The sequence below is a fragment of the Protopterus annectens genome, chromosome 14.part0 (assembly GCF_019279795.1).
Source record: "Protopterus annectens isolate FY-2018-M chromosome 14.part0, PAN1.0, whole genome shotgun sequence".
Classification (NCBI taxonomy): domain Eukaryota; kingdom Metazoa; phylum Chordata; order Ceratodontiformes; family Protopteridae; genus Protopterus; species Protopterus annectens.
The window spans coordinates 271,359,323-271,383,146 of record NC_056748.1 but is presented as its reverse complement, the minus strand read 5'-3'; the positions used below and the strand labels follow the sequence as shown (position 1 = coordinate 271,383,146).

At 39.1% G+C, this 23,824-nt stretch overlaps 1 protein-coding gene across 1 annotated transcript in view; it reads left to right on the top strand.

The window, feature by feature from the left end:
• OIT3 (oncoprotein induced transcript 3) overlaps positions 1 to 23,824 on the top strand; it is a 339,559-nt gene that overhangs the window by 189,622 nt on the left and 126,113 nt on the right. The window contains exon 7 of the mRNA XM_044055987.1: positions 3,330 to 3,745. Within this exon, the coding sequence (XP_043911922.1) occupies positions 3,330 to 3,745 (416 nt within the window). The remainder of the gene's footprint in view (positions 1 to 3,329; positions 3,746 to 23,824) is intronic.

Here is a 23,824-nt window from a genome sequence, read left to right as displayed (position 1 = left end):
GTGTAGTCTATTTAGCCTCGTTTCCAGAGGCTGTGAATTTGTTTTATGACTCTTAACAAGATAGCCTTTTATCAGCAACTGCCATAATATAACAAGCAGTTATCTTCTGAATTACCTAAACACAGGGCAAGAACATCCCTATCACATATTTGCTTTTAGTGTGCAGAGACTTCAAGAGGTAAATATTTATCTAGTATAGGGAAACCTTTAATTTAAAAAAAAAATAATATGTTGGTAAGAGCCATAAACATGCTAATAATATATGCAGTCAAGATCAGGATGAATTTCTGCACTTAGAGATCTCTTAGTCTGAATTTGCTTATGTGTAGACCCTAATTACATACTATGTGATGCAGTCAGGATTCTGGAAAGGGGTGACTCTTTTCCATTTGTCTTTTTGCACTTGTACTTTATGGGTAGATCACAAACTCATGAAAAAGTACAGTATAACTGACAACAGTTAGATTTCTTACTTTAAATTAAGTTTAGTGTGTACCACTGATCCCATTAAAGTTTGGGGAGGGGTTCTGCTTATGTAGCCAGAATTTCTGGAATTTTTGCATAAACTTATGAATCAGTTTCCACAATGTGCCCCCCCCCCCCCTTCTCTACTCCAGGCAATATATGTTTCTGAACAGTGTTGCATACCTTTTTAGTATTATGAAATCAAGAATTCTGAAAAAAGACATTTAAATAAAACCTTTAACCATAAACCATGTTAAGGATACCAAGGCCTTTTTTGTAGCTGTTGTTTAAATTTCACTGCATTTCATTGCCCAGAAAAAGGCAGCTGTTGCAGAGTATTTTCATCTGATACTTCAAGGTTTGATTTCTATAGTCCTCTATTTTCTGTTGTGTGACTCTGAGGAAGTCAAGTGACCACACAGTGCTCTTGAGGCTGAAAAAAAGTCTGTATAGATCAATTCTCTACCCTTGTTAATAAATAAATACTTTTAAGAAGTGTATACTGTAGTTCAGTAGCATAGCTCGGGTGGGGAACATACCTCTTAATGTCTTAGAGCAAAAACCCTGGACAAAGCCACAAATAATGGGAAAAAAGGCCCAAAAATAGAGCCACTTTTTAAATATTGCTGTTACAAACTTAAAAAGTTGATACTATAAATGGCTTTGTATTAGCATGAATTTTCTGAAGGATATGAAGTCTGAAACTCAAATGGCTACTATTATTTTATGACTTCATTCCTCAATGATTTGTCAGTGATTTGCCCGAAAAAACATAATTTTTGGTGGGGAGAAGGGAGCATCTACCCTGGGCTCAAAGTGTTAAGGACAGAATCAGCACATTTTCAGTGCATACTGGGACTAAAATGCGTGGCGGTATTGCATTTGCAGTCAAAACTGAAGTGCTGTAATGCTCAGACTGTAGCAGCTTCTTTTTTTTTTTGTCTTGAACTGAACTACTTTGCTGCAGTTGAAAAGGAAAGACATTTTGTCTTACTTCTCAAGTCTGAGAAAGGCTGCTTTTTATTTTGTTTTTTGTTTCTTAAAGTTGTTAGTTTACTTTAATGGGTCAGATTCAAAAAGACTTGCTCTTGGTGTAAATGACTTACTTTTAATGTAAGGTCAATTTATAAAGCAGGCTTACACTGGGGCCCAGATTTCAAAATACTTCCTCTTAGTGTAAGTGACTGACTCCTGTGATTCTCATAATGACCAAAAATAACATTACAAGTAGAAACAAATATATAAAAAAATGTTGAAAGGTGCCAGAGCTGAACTCTTGCATAAAAAGCAGATCAGTCATATATCCTGCATTAAAATAATTTTGATGCAAATAAACATGATCAGTCTCAATAAGGAATTACAATAAGAGTGATTCCTTACTTATTTACCAAATATCCCTTCGATAGCCATAAAACTATTCCTGACACATTTAACTAGTTTAATATTGTATCTGGAAGCAACTACAAACTGCCTAACTGCTAATACCACCTTTCTCAAAAAGGTACAACTTTCTTAAAAAACTCAGTCCCTGCTCAAATTCTCAGCCACCATACTAAGCTTAGTTTATTATAGAATAAACAGCATGTTTTTTTAACAGCCATAACATACTCTCTTGTTTTGTTGTTGTTTGCTTAATAACATTTTCTTATCCCTAAAACAAGATTTTCTCTAGAAAAAGTTGTCTTTATGCCTCAGATAAAATACATATTCCTATTTTCTCCGCTGCCTCTTCACAAAACATTAACTCATAGAGTCCAAGAGACATTTAAGCCTAGCCAAGCTTACTCCATATTTACCAAAATATTGTTGGTTTGTGTCAATAGCCCAAGGAATTTTATGATCATGACATAGATGTGTACACATGAGGTCTTCACAGGATGCCCCTGTCCATTAGGGACATAGGTGCTAAACCAGGGGTAAATTTGCAATTTCCCATTCGGGGATCCAAGTTACATTTGAAAAGGATTAGGGATGAGCTTTGCTTCACAGGGACGGGAAGCCTGTTCCAGAGACAGGATCATTTTTGAGACTCATACCTGTCCCTCCAACATGTCCTATTTACATTGTAGATGAAACCTGTAGATTCATTTTTATTTTCATCCAATACTGACATTGTTGTATGTTTCTAACAGGTACTTACACTATCTACTCTTTTCTTGATTATCTGCACTACATCTGGTAACTTAAATGTTACTATTCCCTTTTAAAATGTTCTGCATCTAATATAGACTGCCAGAATCCCTCAATCATTCCGTTCTGGCCCTTTAAATATACCTATATCACCCAATTAACTGTTAAAAATAAAACATGCATATGGCTAGCTATATTCAAGTTTCTATGAATGATAATGTTAGAAAAGTTCTTCTTGATTACTTCAGGGAAAGTGTATCTCAGACCTGCTACAGGGTAGCAAGGATTTTCAAATCATCATACTTACAATTTATTTATTTTGTCATATTTCAAAAAGCAGTCTAGTGGAAGTTGGATGCCAAATTTGGATAGTCACTGTTTGAACATGATTTATGTTACTTCGCATTAATATGTTATGCACGTTCATTACATCAATGTGCATTTTTCTTTTGTTTTCAAATGCCTATGTTCCATTTGAATCAGTGCACTTGCACCATTATCAAAACATTAAATAACTACAAAGATTCTCTTAGGATGCATTTCACAGTAAGTACAAAAAGCTGTTGCGGTTATTGTTTTCTTCACTGAATACCAAGGTTGCTGATAGAAACAATTGTTCATGTATCTAGATTGAAGCATGACTGAAATGAGCGAGGTGTGGATTGGGTCTCTACTTCTTAGAATATCTCACAGCAGCACTTGATAAAATTATTATATGTTCTGTCTCCTTCTAGGTGGTGAAAGATAAGATAATTGCCACTAACACAGTAACAGGCATACCAAAACAGATGCCTGGAAGTAACGGGGACATTATTATTCGGACAAGTAAACTGCTAATTCCTATCACCTGTGAATTTCCTCGCCAGTATACTGTGTCTGAAGGATATGTGCCTAACACCAGAAGTTCACCACTGGAAATGCTAGGCAAAAATCATGGAATTTTCCCATTTGCTCTTGAGATCTTTAAAAACAAGGACTTCGATGAAACATACAGGGAGACCCCTCCTGTACTGAAGCTCCGGGATTCTGTCTACTTTGGGGTTGAACCCCTAATTCATGTGGATGGGCTGGAGTCCTTAGTGGAGAACTGTTTTGCTACACCATCCTCCAAAATTGATGAAATTATAAAATACTACCTAATTAAAGATGGGCAAGTAGTCAAATTTTCATCCAATTTTTTTTTAGAGTTTTTAGTCTTGCATGAGTCAAATTTCTGCTATGGATGTTTTCATGTCTCTTCTTTCTTAGCCTCTTTACTTGCCTCTACAGTTCTAAATTTTTCATTTAAAACCTGAAACAGAATGAAAAAAAAAACATGAACGGAGCATATATTTCCCTATAGAAAATTGCCGTCATTTAAAAATTTAGCTTGGTAACAAGCATTTTTCTGCTTAAAATATAAATAGTTGTGCACCTCATTACAGTAACGTAAAATACATAATGCATTTTTTCTTGACAAGGAAACTTGTTTTCTGAAGTAGTACAGAGCTCATTGTTACTAAATTCTCAAGAAGAATGAAATTTTATAAGATTACAAGTTTTCTGTTACTGCACTTTGCCTTTGATAGAATTGTGAAGTGTTGATACTTTGGATGTTTAAAGACCTAATAGTAGTTATTTTCAATATAGTAAGAATGAAAGCATCCTGGCTAATGAGCAAGTTCTGTGGATGTTATGAGGTTGCATTAGTGGGGCAGCTGCAGTCTGGATAAGTAGTTGTACAAATTCTTTTGTCACCTAGGTGCTGCTCTTATGGCTTGGTGATGCACATACTTAAGTTTAACATGGCTAATGACAAAGTCATCCAGTTTATTTTCATAACATGGACTTTTTTACACGAGTTTCACTAGACAAATATGATTCATTTTATGAGTATTAACTTTAAAATAATAAAAGTAGTTAGGATATGCCTCATATTTTTAGATGGATTTGTACCCTAAGCAAGAATATGATCAGTCTAATGAATGGAATTACTATCCTTTAAAAAAAATCATAGCAGAAGCAGATACTTCTTCAGTGGGAAATAATAGAGCCATTCACTTACAGGTAAAGAATCCTACATTAAAGCCAAAGATTTAAAGTGGTGGATCTCCCTGCAGAATTGTTGACTCTATTATTAGGATCTACAAGATGTAGAATATACTAGTAATCACACTAAACTAAACTATCAAAACCAAAGAATGTCATGAGGATCCAACTACTAAAAATATATTTATTAAGAGATTTCGTCCCCGGTTCTCATGGGGCTTCATCAGAACACTTGCAAGACATGCAAGCAGGTTTAAATAAAGAACTTCAGGTCACATGTTGAATTAAAAACAATTACAACAATACAGTAAAATAAACTGTGCCCTAAATAAATAAAACACTATAATGTAAATATATATAAAACTACATAATAACATTGTTAGTCCTCCTGTTAAAATCCACTTATAATTTAATTGTGTTTATCTATAATATGCCTTTAGTTTAAGTAAGTAAAATACAGACACCATCTCATTCATACCTAGTGGTGTAGAAGCATTAAAAAATAGTTGCCACCAAAGCTCCCTCATTTCTAATAATAGACACCAGGGGCCTCCCCTTGGATAACATATCACTTGTTACATAGCAGAAAGTAAAAAAGCATATTCTGGATTAAATTCAATGTGTTTCTATAAAGCATTAGTGTTTCTTTTATTTTTATATAGAAATGCTTGTATATATGTTCCTTTAATTTCCTTTCCATTTTGTCAACATAAAATGCAGAACATTCTTGGCAAACATCTAAATAAACTACACCAAAGGTGCTGCAATTATATTTTTCCATTGTTGTAATGTGTTGCTGCATTATGTGCTGCTGCTGAATATTAACCACATCTCCATTATACACATATTTGCAATCTTTGCAGCAGCTGCAAATGGACAATCAAGGGGGAAGCACTAGAAATATTATCTGATACATTCTCAAACAAATTCTTAAAACTCCTGTATACTATTCTAGGTCTTAACCACCCTAATTTTTTCAGAGATGTAGAATATCTTTGCATGGATTTATGTAGTTATAATTTTCAAGCACAATCCATGCTCATATAGCAGTGTTGGTATGTCATATTAAGTTTCTAGTAAACGAGAAGTGTTTTTTGGCCTCTTAGTTTCTAGGATCCCATCTTAATAAAGCTATCCTTTCGGTGTATCTGTAAATATTACATGACTTGCTTTTTAATAATTAAATTCCTTTTAATTTGGGCAGGCATTAACACAGATTGTTCTAGGTGAATGTTGTTAGATTTAAAATATCTGTAATAAAGCAAGTTAAGCTGAAAGCAAGAGCTGCATGTAGAAAACCAGATGTGACTGTTGCTGTGCTGGATATGTTATTTCTATTTCCTACCTGCTGATCACTTTCTAGAATGTTCAGAAGAATGCTGGTTAAATTCCTGAAGTATTAATGCAATAAACCTTCAGTCAGATACCATTTATTTGTATTGCAAAATAATTTACTATACATCTGTTAACAGGGAAAGTAGGACGTACCTATTATATGCTTTCAACTTGCATTATTACAATATACATCTCTTTGCTCCAGTTTTCATGTGCATTTTGCTGTCATTGAGAAATAACCTTGTTCTGGAACACAGTTACAGCTCTCTACAATGCCTTGAGTTGACTGGTGAAAGTAAAATAAATTAAAAATTCATTGCTTGAAGGATAGTTATCTAAGCACATGTCTGCTTAAAGCCAACTATTTTCACATTGTACCACCTTGTCAACTGAAAAAAAAAACAATTAAAATTACTACAACAATAGTGGCAGAGGAAAAAGTATCAAATAGCATGAAATGTGAATAATTCAGCATCATTTTCCTGGTCTTACTATTAATGGTAAGACTTCACAGACAGCACTACCTCTATGCCTGAATGTGCCAATGAATATACCTTAGTCAGTTAAGACACATATAGGCCCCAGCTGGCTGATTTTCTTCCATCCAAGCAAGTGCTTGCATACAACCAGTGGCCTTTTGACCCAGAATCATGTGCTTGGCAATCCCAGTTTGCCTGATGGTAACCATCATGGGCATGTGTGTGGGAGTAGGCACATATTAGGAGGAGAGCACAGGACATCCCTGTGGTGACATGGGCTCACATTAGCCGTCAGGGTTAGGGCCATAACAGCAACACCCCTCATGGCTACATACAAGACAACCATGCCATAGACTGCGGAGGGGAAATGCATGGGCAGTGGAAGTGATTGAATGTTCAGTAGGTACAACGGCCAGAAAAATGATACAGAAAAAAAAGTTTGCCTTTTCCAAAGGTATGTTCATCCTGGGGGAGAATTTTGTTTAGCAGTGCCTGAATATGCGTATTTCCTGGCATGTGAAGATCCAGTAGAATTTTGTTTCAAATGATACGAAGTTGGTAATTTCTGTTTATTCTCTCATAAGCGACTCCTAGAATTATCTGAACCTAGTTATAGTGTAGTTTTTTTCCTATATTCAGCCATTTTTTTCACATGACATTTACAGTTCTTTGGGTTGCTATGGCCCCAAAGCACTGCCATGATCTTGCTAACCAATTTGCTCTTTTTTGTCCTTCTTTTTGACCCCATGTGCCTGATGACCATCAAAGTTTGCCTTTATATAGCCGTCAGGCAGCCAAGAATCATTTTGCAAGCAGTTGAAGTGTGTGCTTGCAGATACAATGGCCTGCTATGCCTTGTGCATTTTGCAATCTCACTTCTACAAATGCCTGTTGAAGGTTACTATTCAACCTCAGCCTGGCAGTGCCATGTCCATATCTGTGGAACATACATGCATCCCTATCCTTTATGTGCTGCCTGTGCAACAGGCTGAATTACCTCCCTTCCCTAAGATAACCAAAATAGTGCTGGCTATTCAGTTTTAAACTCACTAGATACTCTCATGTAGTCTGGGTTACAGCCAGGGCTTTTTTTCTAGTATAACAAAATGCCATCTCTTTTTCAATACTGCTTCTTACCAACTAACGGTGCATTTGACCATTCACCTGGTGGACTTGTTAAAGAACAAAGTTGTCTTATATATCCTTTCTTATGGCTGAGACATGAACCATCATTTTTGCATAAATTCATTAATTTATAAATGGATAAACAAGCTGCTTTATTGATTGCTTTTAGCAACAACCCAGGCCAAAGAGGAAAATACAAAGTGATTTAAATAGAATAGAGCAATTTTGTTAGATATTGCCATAATGCATAAAAGGCAAAAACCTATGTAGATGCGACATAAACATGGAGAAAATGGATATTCATGACAAATATTGACTATTACAAAACATGTTATAGTTTACAACAATATTACTACAAGTTATTCATAAGTTAATTTTTCAAAAAAAGAGCTAAATGAGGGTAAGAAAAGCAAGATACTGAGGGTAAAAACAGTAGTGGACTGCATCCTGAAAAATTCTTAAAGCTCAGTTTCAAATAGATTTTGGTTCAAAAGAAGGTTTGATGGAAGTTTATTCCAACTGAACGTGCGAGGCTTAGATAATGAATGATTATTAGACTGATTATTGGTAGGCCTTAATGAGAGCTTTGTGCACTCAGGCTGTGATCTGAGAGAATACTGAGGTTCACTGACCCTGAGTGGGGCTATAAGAAAGGAGCAGTATTCATCAAAAGAACTTAATATGTAAGTGAATTAAGTAGATAGAACACTTTGGCCAACAAGATGCAGTGATCTTCAAAAGGAATGAGATAAACCTGTAAATTCTATTCAATGCAGTTTGAAATCATTTGACATTTTCAGCAGACTACAGTACTAAAAGAGTTAATATATACTCCAGTCTGGAAGAAAATACCTTTAACTTCAGCATAGTTTCAGGAGTGAAGAATCTGATAATGTTGCAAGTCAATTTAAGTTGGCTAAGTACATTATGTGTGATATAGTTGGCATGGAACAGAATGTTTTAGGTAAGGTCTTGCTAGGTTAGCAGGCACTTAAAAGTCAATTACTTGCTAGAAATCCTGGCATAATCTAAAGTAAAGGATGGTAGGCTGGAGACCTCATTGTTGGTATTAATGACCATGGAGTGGGTTTAAAGGTGCTTCTCACCAACTTATTACTGATAAAACTGTACCCCGTCTATGAAATCTGCCTGTAAATGTTTTGGAATGATATTGGGTGTCAGACTGTCTTAACTTATGAGTGTACAGTGCAGTAATTCCAGCTGTGCACCTTGCATTATTTCTCTCACCGTGTCAAGAAACATCTGTCACACTTGTCCTCCACAACTCATATAATGATAGATGGAATGTAGACCCAACAGTCTGTACCAGAGGTCAGTTTCTCAGGGGAAGTCTCTACACTGTTCACTCAAATAATGAGAAAAGTCCAACAAATGCTTTGTTCTGCTTTCCCAAGCAACCTTATCAAATCCAGACCTGTTACTAACCAGCACTCACTAGTAGCACTGATTGGGTCACTCACCTTGAGCCAGGATACTGACCATCATTTTATGATTTTACTATTTGTTATATGAGAATACAACAACGAAAATGAACGGAAGTTCCTAATAATGAACAAGGATATTATGATTTGACATTACAGCTTATAAACAACAGCTTTCAAAATGACCACTCAACAATTTCCACACCACTTCACTGTCTTTTTTATAAATGATCTTGATCCCACAAATTGGAATTTCTTTTATATTGTCCAGGGAAGGATTTAATTTGTCAAATATTTCTGTATGTTTTCAAGATTTGCCTTTTCTGTTATTTGACCATCACACTTTCAGTTGCACATATTCTACTGAAGTTCATAATGCAGAAATATAGGTTCATAGGTTCATAGGTTCATAGGTTCATACTAGGCTATCTGCCCTAGGGCATTTATAAGCCTAGCCAGAATGTGTTTGGCTTTCGCCACCCATTTTAAATTTATTTTGCTATGCCCTTTTTCGAGGTTAGTATACTGTGCCTCTATCTAACAGTGACACAGAAGTGATACCCGGGGTAAACCTACGATCTCCCATCCACTCATCAAGATTCCTCTTGAAGAGAGTCAATGAGGGACTCTGCCTAACCTGGACTGGGATTTTATTCCAGAGTGAAGGGAGCCTCTGGGTTATGAATCTGTCCCTCCAGCATGTCCTATTTATTTCAGTGCTGAGGTTCAAGTCTCTCGAGCGCGTAGCTCGATGGGATTTGGATTTTCTGAGGTGCAGCATGTCCATTAATTCCGGGTTGGACATGGCTTTATATGTCAGGCACAGATCACCTCTGAACAGGCGGTATGCCACTGAGTAGAGCTGGAGTTTCTTTAACCGGGCAGCATATGGAATCTGTTTGAGCCCTTTGATCCTCTTGGTGAGGTACTTTTGGGGTCTTTCCAGTTGCTGCAGGTGTCTGGTAAGGTACATCCAAAAGGGGCATTGTACTCAATTATGGGCCTGATGAGGGATGAGTAAAGAGGCACGATGACCTCCCCTGATCTAGATGTGAATCCCTTCATGATTAGGTGGGCTATATAAAATGTTTTTCTAACCACTTTGGCCACGTGGTTGTCAAATGAGAGATTGCTATCAACTTGGGTCCCCAGGTCCCTAATTACTTCTTCTGTACTTAATGGATTTCCACCTATGTGGTAATTTGTGGGCACTTTGTTTTGCCAAAGGGGATGACTATACACTTTTTGGCATTTAGCTTGAGGCCATGGCACTGGCACCAGTTGTCTGTTTCTATGAGGCCCTATTGGAGGATGCTTGTGTCGGCTGGAGAGTCGATTATGGCACCAAGTTTGCAGTCATCTGCGAACTTGGTCAGCCACAGTCCTTCCGTGTTGGCCTGTACCTCCGAGAAATATATACCGAACAAGAGAGGTCCCAGGACTGAGCCTTGTGGGACACCACTTGTAACTGGTTTAGAGTCTGACATGGCTCCAGCAATTCTAACCATGTGGGTTCTGTCCTTGAGCCAGTTTGCAATCCATCTAGTGACATAGTGGTTTATATTTAAGCTGATGAGCTTATCTATAATGCCCGAGTGGGGTATTGTATCGAAGGCTTTTGCGAGGTCCAGGTAGGCTGTGTGGACCACCTTCCCTCGTCAATGGCCTTGGTGACTGTTTCAAAGAAATCAACCAGGTTTAAGAGGCAGGATCTGCCCTTAACAAAGCAGAACTGGGTAGGATCCAGTGTTTGTAGGTCCCCAATATCTTTATTTATGAGGTCCATGATGATCCTTTCCATAGCTTTGCAGACCAAGCTAGTCAGGCTTATGGGGTGATAGTTTCCAGGATCCGTTGAGGCACCACCTTTATGGAGAGGGACCACTGTTGCTGTACGCCACTCTTTGGGCACATATCCTGTAGTAAGGCTGAGATTGAACAGTAGTTTTATGTTTGGGTTTAGCTCTTCTTTGAGTTCATGTAGGACGCAGCCCGGGACACCATCTGGTCCCATTGATGCTGTGTTTTTTGCTTTGGAGAGGGCGGCTCTTACCTGAGCATCTGAGATGTCAGGGGCAGCACTCTGCTGGGATAGATATTTGCCCTTTTGTTGGCATGTAGGGGGAGAAGTTTGCGCTGAACCTGTCAGCTAGGATGTTGGCAATGTCTGTGGGTTCGGTGTATTTTTTGTCATTTTGGACTAATTCTGAGCATATCTGGGAATTACCACCCAGGTTCCTAACATAACTAAAGAAAGCCTTGTGATTATCCTTAGTGTCCTGTGCAATTTTTCTCTCGAAGCTGGCCTTAGACAATTTTATGTGTGCCCGTAGTTTTTGCTAATACTGATCAGTGATGCCTTCCCTTTTTGGGATTTTGCTTTATCATTTAGTAGCTTCCTCCTTCTATTGTATAGTTTGTTTATGGCTGGGGTCCACCAGACAGGACGTCTGCCTTTGGAGGATTGGGTCTTGGTTTTATTTGGGATCGCATGATCCATGCATTCCTGAAGGTGTTCATAGAATGCGTTTATAAAGGATTCTGCGGTCTGGGCCGTATTTTCCACAGGCCCGGGGGCTTTGAAGGATTCCACCTCAGTTTTGAGGAGTGTAAAATTTGCTTTAGAGAAGTTTTTCACTGTGGTTTTCTGGGCAGGGGGTGGCTTCGGGATGTGAATATCCAGTGAGATTAGTTTATGGTCTGATCTTACCAGTGAGGGATACACTTCTGGTCTGGAGCATAGAGTCCCCATGTTGGTGATGATCAGGTCCAGTATGTTTTCCCCTCTTGTGGGAGTGGTAACAAGTTGTTCCATAGCATTTGAGTTTATAAATTCTAGGAAACTTTGGGCTAGGGTGTTGGAGCTAGAGTAATGCTCCCAGTCTATGTTTGGGTAGTTGAAGTCGCCCAATATAATGGTGTTTGGAGAGACCTTCATATTTTCCAGTGTTCTCAGGAAGGCCGAGTGGGGTTCCTGGGTTTGGGAGGGTGGTCTGTAGCAGGCTATAAACTGGAAGGCAGTTTTACCCACTGTTAGTTGCACATGGATAGTCTCTGATGCTTCGTGCTTTGCCACCAACCTGGAGGTGTGGGTATCTTTGATGAATATCGATACTCCCCCTCCTTTTGTGGTTCGGTCCATGTTTTGGGGCCGAAAAGCATGGTGTGAGGTATAACCTGGTAGTGCTGGGGTGCTCTTGGGTGCCCTGAACCAGGTTTCTGTTACTGCACAGATATCGATGTTCTCCATGCTAAGGAGAGTTTCGAGTGCGTGCATCTTGAGGTTTACAAAATATTTCCAAAAGTTCCAAAAATTTCCAAAGGTGAACTTGCTCAGTTTTGGCAGAATTGTTAACTTAAGTTTATTGAATACTTTCTAAACATTTATTTATTAACTCTTGCTTTTTCAGATCAGTCTATATAGAAACAACGTGAAACAGGGAAAATAAGAATCATATTGACAAAGGACATTACAACAAGTGAAACAAAATGTTGTCACTGGGTCATATGAGTCTATATGGACTGTGAGATGCACAGTGTATAGTATTTATTTATTATTCTTTTCTTTTGTTGACTGGTTTAGTTCTACTAGGGCAATAGATTCTTATCAAGGAAGATGCAAGGCGGTATTCATATTTTGGGAAATTTGGCAAGGGCATCAGGGATGCCTGTACAAATTAATTGGCCTGTTCACCTGTAAGACTACACACAGTTCCTGTACCATTCTGATTTGAATCTACTTCTAACACAACAGGTTTATTCATATTATGGTATTTTAATGGTATAGTTCCTTTAACAAGATTTGAGAGTCTTTTCTTGTTCATAATTCCACTTCAAGGCAATATGCTGGTCTTACAGCTTTCACAGAGGTATGGTTTTAGCAGAAATGTCAAACTTTGAAGGATTTTGCATGATTCTCAGAAAAGTCTGTAATGTATGCTTGTCTACTGGCCTTGATATTTGCACAATAGCTCCATTTTTTAATCATATTTTAGACCATCTAATGTTACAATATAACCCATGGCAGTTACCAGAGAGTACTAAGACTAAACAGCTGATTCCTGTGGTATAGAGTTTGATTCCCTCAGCCTTCATTTACCTACTGTCAGACCTTGAGCAAGTCACTTAACTGTTCAGCTATTTGGAGAAAATGGACTGTACACTTCAACGGTCTCTTAAACTGCATGCCTACTAATTATTTATGAGACTTATGAACCATGTATGTAAATCTGCTACTGGTGAACTGAAAGTTTGTGGAATTTGTATCTTATTAATGGTGTATTAAATGCATGCAATTTGCAACTTTCTTGATATAGCATTATCTGTCAGAAACATTAGTAGCAGACTCCAAATCCAGCTCCAGACAAGTGACAAGTGGAGTACCTCAGGGTTCAGTCCTGGGACAGCTCTTTTTTGGTATCTACTTCTCTGAAGTACAGGCCAACACTAAGGGACTCTGGCTAACAAAGTTCGCAGATGACTGCAAACTGAGAGCCATTATTGAATCCCCAAATGATGTGGATATTCTGCAAAAGGGCCTTACAGAAACAGATGCTTGGTGCCAGAACCATGGGCTCAAGCTTAATGCCAAGAAATGTATAGTTATCCCCTTTGGTAAAAAACATGTACCCATGAATTACCACATAGGTGGCAGTACACTAAACACCGAATGTGTGATGAGAGACTTAGGGACACAGGTGGACAGTGGTCTCAACTTCAATAACCACATCACCACAACAATCAGGAAATCCTTCTATGTGGCACACCTCATCACTAAGGGCTTTTCATCCAGAAAAAAAGAGGTCATTATCCCACTGTGCTCATCCCTCATTAGACCCATTATAGAGTACAATGTCCCATTTGGTATGTACCTCACAAGACATCTGCAACAGCTGGAAAGGCTGCAGAAATACCTCACTAAAAGAATCACAGGTCTAAAGCAGATGCCCTATGCTGACATCTGAAAAAACTCCAGCTATACTCTGTGGCATATTGCCTACTCAGAGGCGATCTCTGCTTAACATACAAGGCCATGTCAAACCCTGAGCTGTTGGACATGCTCCACTTAAAGAAATCCCAATCCCTCAGAGCCACATGCTCCAGGGATCTAAACCTTGTCATCACAATGAACAAAACATGCTGGAGGGATAGGTTCCTGACCCAGAGACTCCCTGTACTTTGGAATAGACTTCCCATACATGTCAAGCAGAGCGCCTCCTTGGCCCTCTTCAAAAGGAACCTTGACAATTGGATGGGAGATAGGAAATTCACCACGGGGATCATGTCAGTTGCCCTGCTAGACAGGGGTCCAGGGAAGCAAATATTGTGGGAAGAAATATCTGGGAAATTGTTTGGCTAGGCTTGTATAGGCCCTAGGGCCGATAGCCTAGTACCAACCTATGAACCTATAATGCTGAAAAAATAACTAGTATTTAGCATTCTTTAGGCTACTTCTTCAGCTGTTAACAGTGGCTAGTGTTTTCTTATATTCACTTTATTCAGATTGTCTGGATCAACAAAAATGCAAATCTAATCTTCCTTCCCAGCAATGATCATATTATTTGACCAACCCGTTTGATCTGTCTACTTCTTAATGATACCTAAGGGTTCCATTATCTTCCGTTCCTGTTCAGACTTACTTCTAAGTACTACAGAAGAATCACTGGTACTATATCAGTTTTTTATTTGCATGCAATATTAAACTCGCAGACTTCCCAGGCTTGAACATAAAACAGCATAGTCAAGCAGTATGTCATTGCCATGGTAATGCATAATATATTAAATGTCTGTGTAACTGTCTGAATACCTCAGTATACATATAGTCTTTATTTTCACTGTTAGGATTATTGTCACTATTTATAGCTTCTCAGAAGCCACATGACCCAAATTATTATTAAGATAATTTCCCTATTTAAGTGCCATTGTTTGAAAAAGACGTATTTTTTTATTTTTAAATATGTCAGCAGACACACCTGTACACACGTATGCATATGTTCTTTACACTGTCCTCTCCTGAGTGCTTTATTACACTTATACAATAGGTGCTTGTATTATGAATGAGCATTAAAATGAAACCTTTTTTAAGAGATACTTCAGGTACAACTAACATTGGGTAAGACGGCAATTCAGGTTGTAGCCTGCTCTAGGTCCCCAACCATGTCCCAAGACTCTCACTCCACATTCCTAAGCATCCTGGAAACTATTAGGGTCCACCCCAACACTCTCATACTAGGTGACTTCAACTACCCCTCCATCAACTGGGAAAACTACTCATGCACCAATATACTGGCCCAACACTTCCTAGAATTAATCAATTCCAAATCCCTTCTGCACCAAAAACTGAGTTTGCTACTCATTGCACCACTGACACTGTTTTAAGCAATACCTTACTCTGAATGCAATTCAGTGCAACATGAAGTCTTTGGGATGCTATTGTGTTCTTATAGGGTCTCATACAAGTGCTCATGTGCTAGTAGCTTGCATACTTGCTTTCTGATACTTGCTCTATATGGCAAGATCTCTAAGTCCCACTAGCCCCATCCAAGTTAATTACCTAGCCCTCCCACCACCTGAACTTGACAAACTCCACAACCCTACCAGAATCGTAACTTGAACCCTTAATCTCCCACCTGTTCTTAACTCTAACCATAGCCCTGCCCTCCCTAACCCTAAAGTCATATATCTCTATCTCCCTAACCCTAAAACTCTACTCCCAGTTCCTAAATCTGTAACTTCTTCCTTCTCCATAAACCAAAAACTCCCTCTCCTTCTGTTTCCCTAAACCTAAAGTATCTGATCAAACTCCCCTCCCCTCCACCTCCTTAAACCTAAAACTCACATCCTGCTCCCTAAATCTAAAACTCCTCTCCTAATCCCTAAACCTAAATATTCAGTTGCTCCCTACCTATAATCTCTCCTCCTAATACCTAACACTAAAACTGTCCCTCCTTCCTAAACTTAAATCCCACTCCTGATTGCAGACTGAATCCATAACCTATGCTCACACCCATTCCCCCAGCTGCTGCACTAACTTTGCCCAAACTCAGCTACTGTGTTTAAATTAGATGCAGCACCATCACACTCTCTGCACAGCTGCTGCACATCATGTGGCCATGTAGCTGAGTTTGAGCATGAGTAGCCAGTCATGTGAGCTACAAGATGCCCAAGTCCATGGCTGCAAGAAAATGGTCTTCAAGTGCCAAGAACTTGGGCACTGATGTAATAGACTCATTCTTGTATCTTCATTGCTGACAAATATTGAACAAAGAAACTGCTGTATGTGCTAGTTAAAATGGTGGAGATTAAATGGTGAGGATTCAAACTGCACAAAATTTTTGGTAATCTGTGTGTGGCATACAAGACATTGCTAGACCCAATTTGAAGAAACTCCTGCATATGCTCAAAAAAAAAAGCAGTACCATAATTTCCCATCCTAAAGACTTAATGAAGAAAAAAAAACAACAGGGCTACCACAACTATAAGCATAAATCTTAAAATCTGAGAAAAGACCTGAAGAAGCATTAAATACATGAAAGTGCTTATCCTTTGTCTTTACTAGTGTGTTTTTAATAAATTTGTGCTTAATGTTGTGGTAGCCCTGTTGTTTTTTTCTTCATTTTGTTTGCTTCTCTCCAACTTGGGCTTTTGTGTGCTAGCTGGCCTTTGGTTACATTGCACATTTTATAGACTTAAAGCCTTGCCTGTGGTATAAATAGACCCTGCTGGAGAGGCAGTTATGTATCCCGGAGATTACCCCTCCTCTGGAATAGGCTCCCCATCCATGTGAAGCAGAATTCCTCCCTAACCCAATTCAAGTGTAATTTGGACAACCAGTTGGAGAACAGGAAATTCTTCCCTGGTTTGGCATGTATGTCTCTAATGGACACAGGCAGCCTGTAAATTACTAATTTCCCAGGTTTCTGCTTATCAGTGTTTCATCTCTCAAACCCCTGCTTACACTTATGAAGGGTACCAGAACTTGACAGTGATTTGGGATGCATGGCTAGACTTAAAAAGGCCCCAGTGGTCATTAGCCTACACACCTATGAACCTAAAATGTGGTTAAGATCAGGGAGGCTCATAGTACTGGCTGCTGGGCTGCAGACCCCCACCAATCTGAGAAAAAAAAAACATTTGTTATGTTTAGAAAGCCATGTGCAGTTCAGATAAACTCTGAAACAAAACAAACAAACAAAAAATCTTAACTTAGTTGCCAGACTGTTTTCAAAACAGCCCAGCTTTTAAGTGTCATCAAATTTGCTTTGCTAATCAGCAAAGCTCTTGAGGACCTCCAAAATGTCACTTGAATTGTGTCTCCCGGATGCAGCATGGCTAAGGCTCCTCATGTGACTTAGTCAGCCTGACTTTTCAGGAAGGAGGGTTACATTAGGATGGTAATGTATAAGTTCAGATGCACACGTACAGGAAATATATATTTTTTTGTTTACAAGTACTCTGCCTGCTACTGCCAGCATCATGATTGAAGGTAAGTACTTCATTTATGTGTGTCTGTAGGGGGGTTCCATACTATATTCAATGTGCTGAAAAGATAAATCCCTGTGTAGTAGTTATGTATGTATTAGTTTTGTGTGTGGCAGGGTGTTGTTGCATACTATATTCTAGAAACACTGAATTCTATTTATTCATTCATTCGATACAAACACCTAACATATGCAGACAGACATACAAGTGGCTGTAATTGATGGTCACATACTGTGTGTGTGTGTGTGGGGGGGGGGGGGGCAGTGGAGTATAGATGCTCTGAACTGTCACCTGAGTTTTGCAGAATGCCTTTTTTCTTTTGTGGCATATTTTAGTCTGTTCCTTGTGAAGTTTCTGGTTTACCTGGCAAATCAATGAGGACTGCAGTCAGTAAATAGATAAAAATAATAACAGACGTGAGTTTTAGGGTTAATATCCTTCAACAAATGCACACTAAAGCAAAGCCTGTTATTCTAACAAATTTGTAAGTATATAGAGGCAATAGTTGTCCCTGATTTGGGTTATTTGTTTACCATTATTTTGTCTTTCTCCTTCATTCTTGAGAAAAGAGGTTGAGACGTATGTGTGGTGGGGAGTTGCACGTTATATTCAGAGTGAGCTGACAAGATAAATTCTTGTGAATCTAAAAGCAGAAAGTCAAATATCAGCATAAGTGGTTGTTTGTGGTGGCCTGAGCAAATGGACTGTGATAACAGCTGATCATTGGCAGAATGTCATACTAAGTAGTGTTTCCATAAAACATTGCTTTGTTCTCTAGTTGAGTTTTTGGCTGCAATTCCTTCTTTGTTGAGCCTGCATCTAGTCCCTGTCACAGTGTAGGTTTTATCCACATGCTTTGGTTTCTTATCGCAAACCATCAGCTGCATAGTATATGCCTCTAATCATTTGCACTTTTACTTTTTGTTCCAGTCTAACACCAGAAAGTTGCACAGTAGGTAACTATCTCTCGTTTGGAGGGCGAGGGAGGCAGGCATTGTTCCCAGATAGGATTTCAATATCTTTACATTTGTCTCCTCAGCTTTGGGGGAACTAATATTTTGTTAGCTTTGAATATTAAGCAGTAAGACTGAATTTCTTTCTTTATTCATGATTTTCTGATCAGGCCATCATCAAATCAAACAGTTGAAAAAAAAAACATGAGCTACGCCTCTGAGCATTAAGACTCCTATGACTTCTGGCAGCTGCCCCCAATTTCATTCATTTACATTTTCCAGACTTTTTACAGTAGAATATTGGCTAGTTAGAATGTGTTAGAAGTAGGGGGGTGGCTAACAAGTAAGGCAAATTGTGAAAAAGTAGGAAGAAGTAATCTATATGGATGGTGTGGAGTCAGAATGAGATGAAAACAGGACAGGGGTACTCAGAAGTACAGAGGTGACTAATGTGTGATAGGGGCCCTTAGAGTCCTTTGTCTATGGCTTTATTTCACCTAAGGCTGACCTTGTTGATAGCAATCAGACTTGTGAGGTGTTTCTAGAGTAAGTAATGTGGCTATAATCAGTGAGGGCATACTAAGGCAGTCTTTGGATGAAAGCAAAAGAACAAATCTGTTTGATTGCAGATAAAGGTAATTGACCTGCTGTAATAGCACCCTACACAATTTCAGTTATCCCCACCCATTCATTTGCTTTTTGCACCCCCCGCCCTTACTTTGAAGCCACCAGCCAACACTGCTTAAGACAATACTTAATGGGTTATTTACAGTGCCTGTTAGGCATTTTAGGGCAGCTAATCAGGTTAGTGTGTTTTTCTGAGACCATTATGTAAGCAAGCAATCAAGCAAAACAAAACAAATAAGCAAGTGAGCCATACCACAGTTTAAGTAGCTAGCTTTGCTACACATTGTGGTAACATTTATCTTTTTGCTATGTAGCTCATTTGCACACACATCGTGCATCCACTGGTGCTCAGTAAGATATAATTTGTGTTGCACTACTGTGGAGTTCTGTCTGAAATGTGCGTTGGCCTTCCTCCCTTTACTTCATAGTGTCTTGGATTCATACAGTGTGGACCAACTTTCTCTGATTTCTACCAAATGCCTCCATATATCTGACATCTCAGACAGGTAAAGTTGTTGATGAAGTGGAGGAAGCTACACAACAATATCCAGAACTATTACTATTGGATAATCTAAGTGACAAATGAAATGCAGTTGGTAATTACATGAAATTAAACATTGCTAAGGTCCTTGCAGCTATAGAAGTGAAAAATAAAGGGCTTACATCTTCTTTTCAAATAAATGAGAGTTTATACCCAAATTTCTATAAGCTATCAAATCTATATCCGTCTTAGATATTTGATAAAACAAACGTCCTTGCAATTTTACAAGTTCTACAGACTACAACAAAATAATACTATGTAAGTGAAATGTTTTAGCCCTTTATTGCACATGCAGCTTAAAAAAGATAAGCGAAACAAAGAAGTTTAAATTCAAAATAGAGATGCAGATATTATAACAATCTTGCCAAAATTTATTTTTCCTTTTTTGTTTTTAATTTTCAAGCCAAAATCATAACATTCATTCATTTACATTTTCCAGACTTTTTACAGTAGAATATTGGCTAGTTCGAATGTGTTATTCAAAGCTAACAAAATTTTGTTGTAGTCTGTAGAACTTGTACAATGGATGAGCAAGGAAATAAACATAAAAACAAAAAGAAAAATGCAACTGATTAGTAAAAGAGAAGAGACCAACATGAAAATATAATAGTCTTAAAATTGCAGATTGACTGAAAAGGATACAAATAAAAGGCTATATCAGCTTATCTCTATTTTACAAAGGAAGTTTAGGTAGAGACAAAGATTTCCAACAATAGAATATTTAACTGTTAGTTGCCACAGTTGCCAATGAAATATTAGCTTGAGAATCATTCCTTCTGCACTTGTTTTTAGTCATTTTTTAATTTAACTGCATTTTTTAAACTGTTTGGTCTAACATTGCTACATACTCAAGTGTGCTAGCTTGTACTGCATTTGAATTGTTTTTACTGCTGTTTTAGCTACTTTTCTGTATATATATATATATATATATATATATATGTATATATATATATATATATATATATATATATATATATATATATATATATATATATATATATATATATACCTTTCATGTAACTAGTGTATTCCAGATTCAGATTTGCTGTATCCAGGACTGTATGTAAGCTTCTAAGCCCCCCCCCCCCTAAGCTTTCTGTGTTGGAGGGAAGCTTTATAGCTTATCAGTGGGAGTGGTAAGCACTAGGTAACCTATCTACCACATAAGTGGTTCTGGCCCAGAAATTGTAGTTATTGGCAGTTTGGGCAGTTTTTCCATCTCTCTCAACTTTCTGATTTAAAAGCCCGCATTTGCACTTGTTTCCCCCCTTTCCTGTAACTAGTTTAGTTCAGATACAGATTCTTAGTTTTAGCACTTGAATTTGCTTATTCGTGATCAGCACTTGTTCAGAACTTGTAAGCACTAAATAACCTAATTATTACAGCACTCAGCCTTCCTTATTACCTAGAGGAAAACAGTTTTGGTACTTACTTTCCTCACTTGCTTAGAGAAAAACAGCTCTTGTACTCACTTTCCTCACTTATCTAGAGGAAAATAGTTTTTTATTCAGGCATGTCCAAGGGTAAGCTCCCAGTGTTCTCTCCTGTCTATCTGATGAATCTGGGCATCTTGGGGCAATGTAGAAATTGCCTCATGTACACAGACAACCCTCTCCTCCTACCACCCAACACTACAACCTGTGAGAGATGCACTTATCTAGCCAAACTGGAGGTAAAGCTCTCTCCAATCAAGTCTGAACTTGACAGTCAAGAGGAGAAGGTAAACACTTGCACCACACCACACTCATCACATAGTCTCACTAAATCTACACCACCAAAATCCACACATAGAAACACAAAAACATTTGTGGAGGCTCTCAATAATAATCTGCTCAAGCAACAGAGACCTCCAAAGCAGAAATGCAAGCAACCTCCACCCCAACACAACCCAAATGACACATAGCCTGCAGACTCAGTGTGCCACTCAACCACAGCCAATAAGGCAAAACAACGTACCCAACACACTAGTCATAGGTGAATCTATAGTCAGGCACACTGATGTCCCTCTCACCAGGCTAAACAAGAAGAAGGTTACTGTCAGCTGCCTGTCGGGTGCCAGGATCCGCCACATAACCCACTCACTCAGGTCACTCCACAACAAGTACAAATATGACTCTGTCATTGTCCATGTTGGTGTGAATGATGACCTGAGCCAAACCTCCCTGGACTACATGAAAAGAGACATGGAAGAGCTCTCCGATCTTGTAGCCCAGGCAGGTATGACCCTAGCCCTGAGTAGCATTCTGCCATCACCCAGAATGATGCCGCAGTACAAGGACAAAATGATTGACTTCAACAATTGGCTAAGCTTCTGGTGCCATTCTGAAGGGATCCAGTATCTGTCTGCCTGGGATGACATGGTCGACAGGCCACAATGCTTTGCCAGAGACGGCCTGCACCTGTCACCCCTGGGATTCCGTACACTGGCTAAGGTTCTTGCCGCCCCTATAGTGCCTTTTTTAGGCAAGGTTCAAATGACAAATTCACCACCGTAACAGGAACAGGCAAGCAAAAACTGAGGGTGATGCTACTCAATGCTAGAAGTCTAAATCTCAAAATGCACTCACTCAAGGCACTCCTTAAAATGGAGAACATCGATATCTGTGTAGTGACTGAGACCTGGTTCAAGGCTCCAGAGAGCACCCCTGCACTACCAGGCTATAACTCATACCACACTTTTCGGCCATGTAACCTGGACCGGAACACCAATGGTGGAGGTATGTCCATATTCATTAAGGTTATCCAAACCTCCAGGCTAGTTGCTCAGCATAATGCAGCCGAGGTTATCCAAGTGCAACTAACTCTGGGCAAAACCGCAATCCAAATTGTAGCTTGCTACAGATCACCCACCATGCCCCAGGATTCCCACTTCTCTTTTCTTGATGTACTGGAAAATATTAGGGTTCAACCAAACACCCTAATAATGGACGATTTCAACTACCCCGCCATTAACTGGGAAAACTACTCATGTACCAACTCCTTCACTCAATGCTTTCTGGAATTCATAAACTCCAATTCCCTGGATCAACTTATCCACACCCCCACCAGGGGCAACAATATCCTAGATCTAGTCATTACCAACATGAGTGATCGGTGTTCCACACCTGAAGTCAACACCTCATTGGTCCGATCCGACCATAAGCTAATTACCCTAGATATCCACATCCTGCCCCACCCCCCATTAAGAAAACCATGGTAAAAAATTTCTCCAAAGCCAACTTCATGCTTCTTAAGACAGAAGTGGTGAACTTCATGACACCCATGCAGATGGACAATGCAGTTACCACTACTGAATCCTACACAATTGCACTTTATAAGCACTTACATGAGTGCATGGATCGTGCTATCCCAAACAGAACCAAGACACTATCCTCGAATAAAAGGAAGCCAATCTGGTGGATCCCTGCCATAAACAAACAAACTGTACAACAGAAGGAAGAAACTGTTGCAAAAGAGAGTAAAATCCCATGAGCGGAGGAGCTCCCTGGTCAGCCTCAGTAAGAAGCTGCAATCCCTTTAAATATACAGACCCAACTGATATTGCCAACATCCTGGCAGATAGGTTCAGTGCTAACTTTACCCCCCTCTCACCCCCTAAAGAGCCCACCTCTATACTGGAAGAATGCAAAGTTCCTGTAATCACGGCTGCACAGGTAAAAACCACACTCTTCAAAGCCAAGAACACAGCATCCATGGGACCAGACAACATCCCAGGCTGCTTTCTACACAAACTACAGAACGAACTGGCACCCCACCTAAGTAACATGTTCAATCATAGCCTCACCTCAGGCTTTGTGCCTGCTGAATGGTGCACAGCGACGGTTATCCCACTCCACAAGGGGGGAGCCACCACGGAGCTCGGGAACTACCGCCCCATTAGCCTGACGAGCCTGGCCTGCAAGGCCATGGAACGTATCATCATGGAACTTATAAACAAAGACATTGGTAATCTCCAAACTCTGGACCCCACCCAGTTTGGGTTTGTAAAAGGCAGATCATGCCTCCTAAACCTGATAGACTTCTTTGAAGCAGTCACCAAAGCCATAGACAAGAGTAAGGTGGTTCACACAGCCTATCTAGATCTTGCCAAGGCTTTCGATACCATGCCCCACTCTGGAATTATAGATAAACTCACTAAACTAGGTATAAATCCCTATGTCACAAGATGGGTTGCCAACTGGCTCACTGACAGAACCCACACTGTGAAAGTAGCAGACT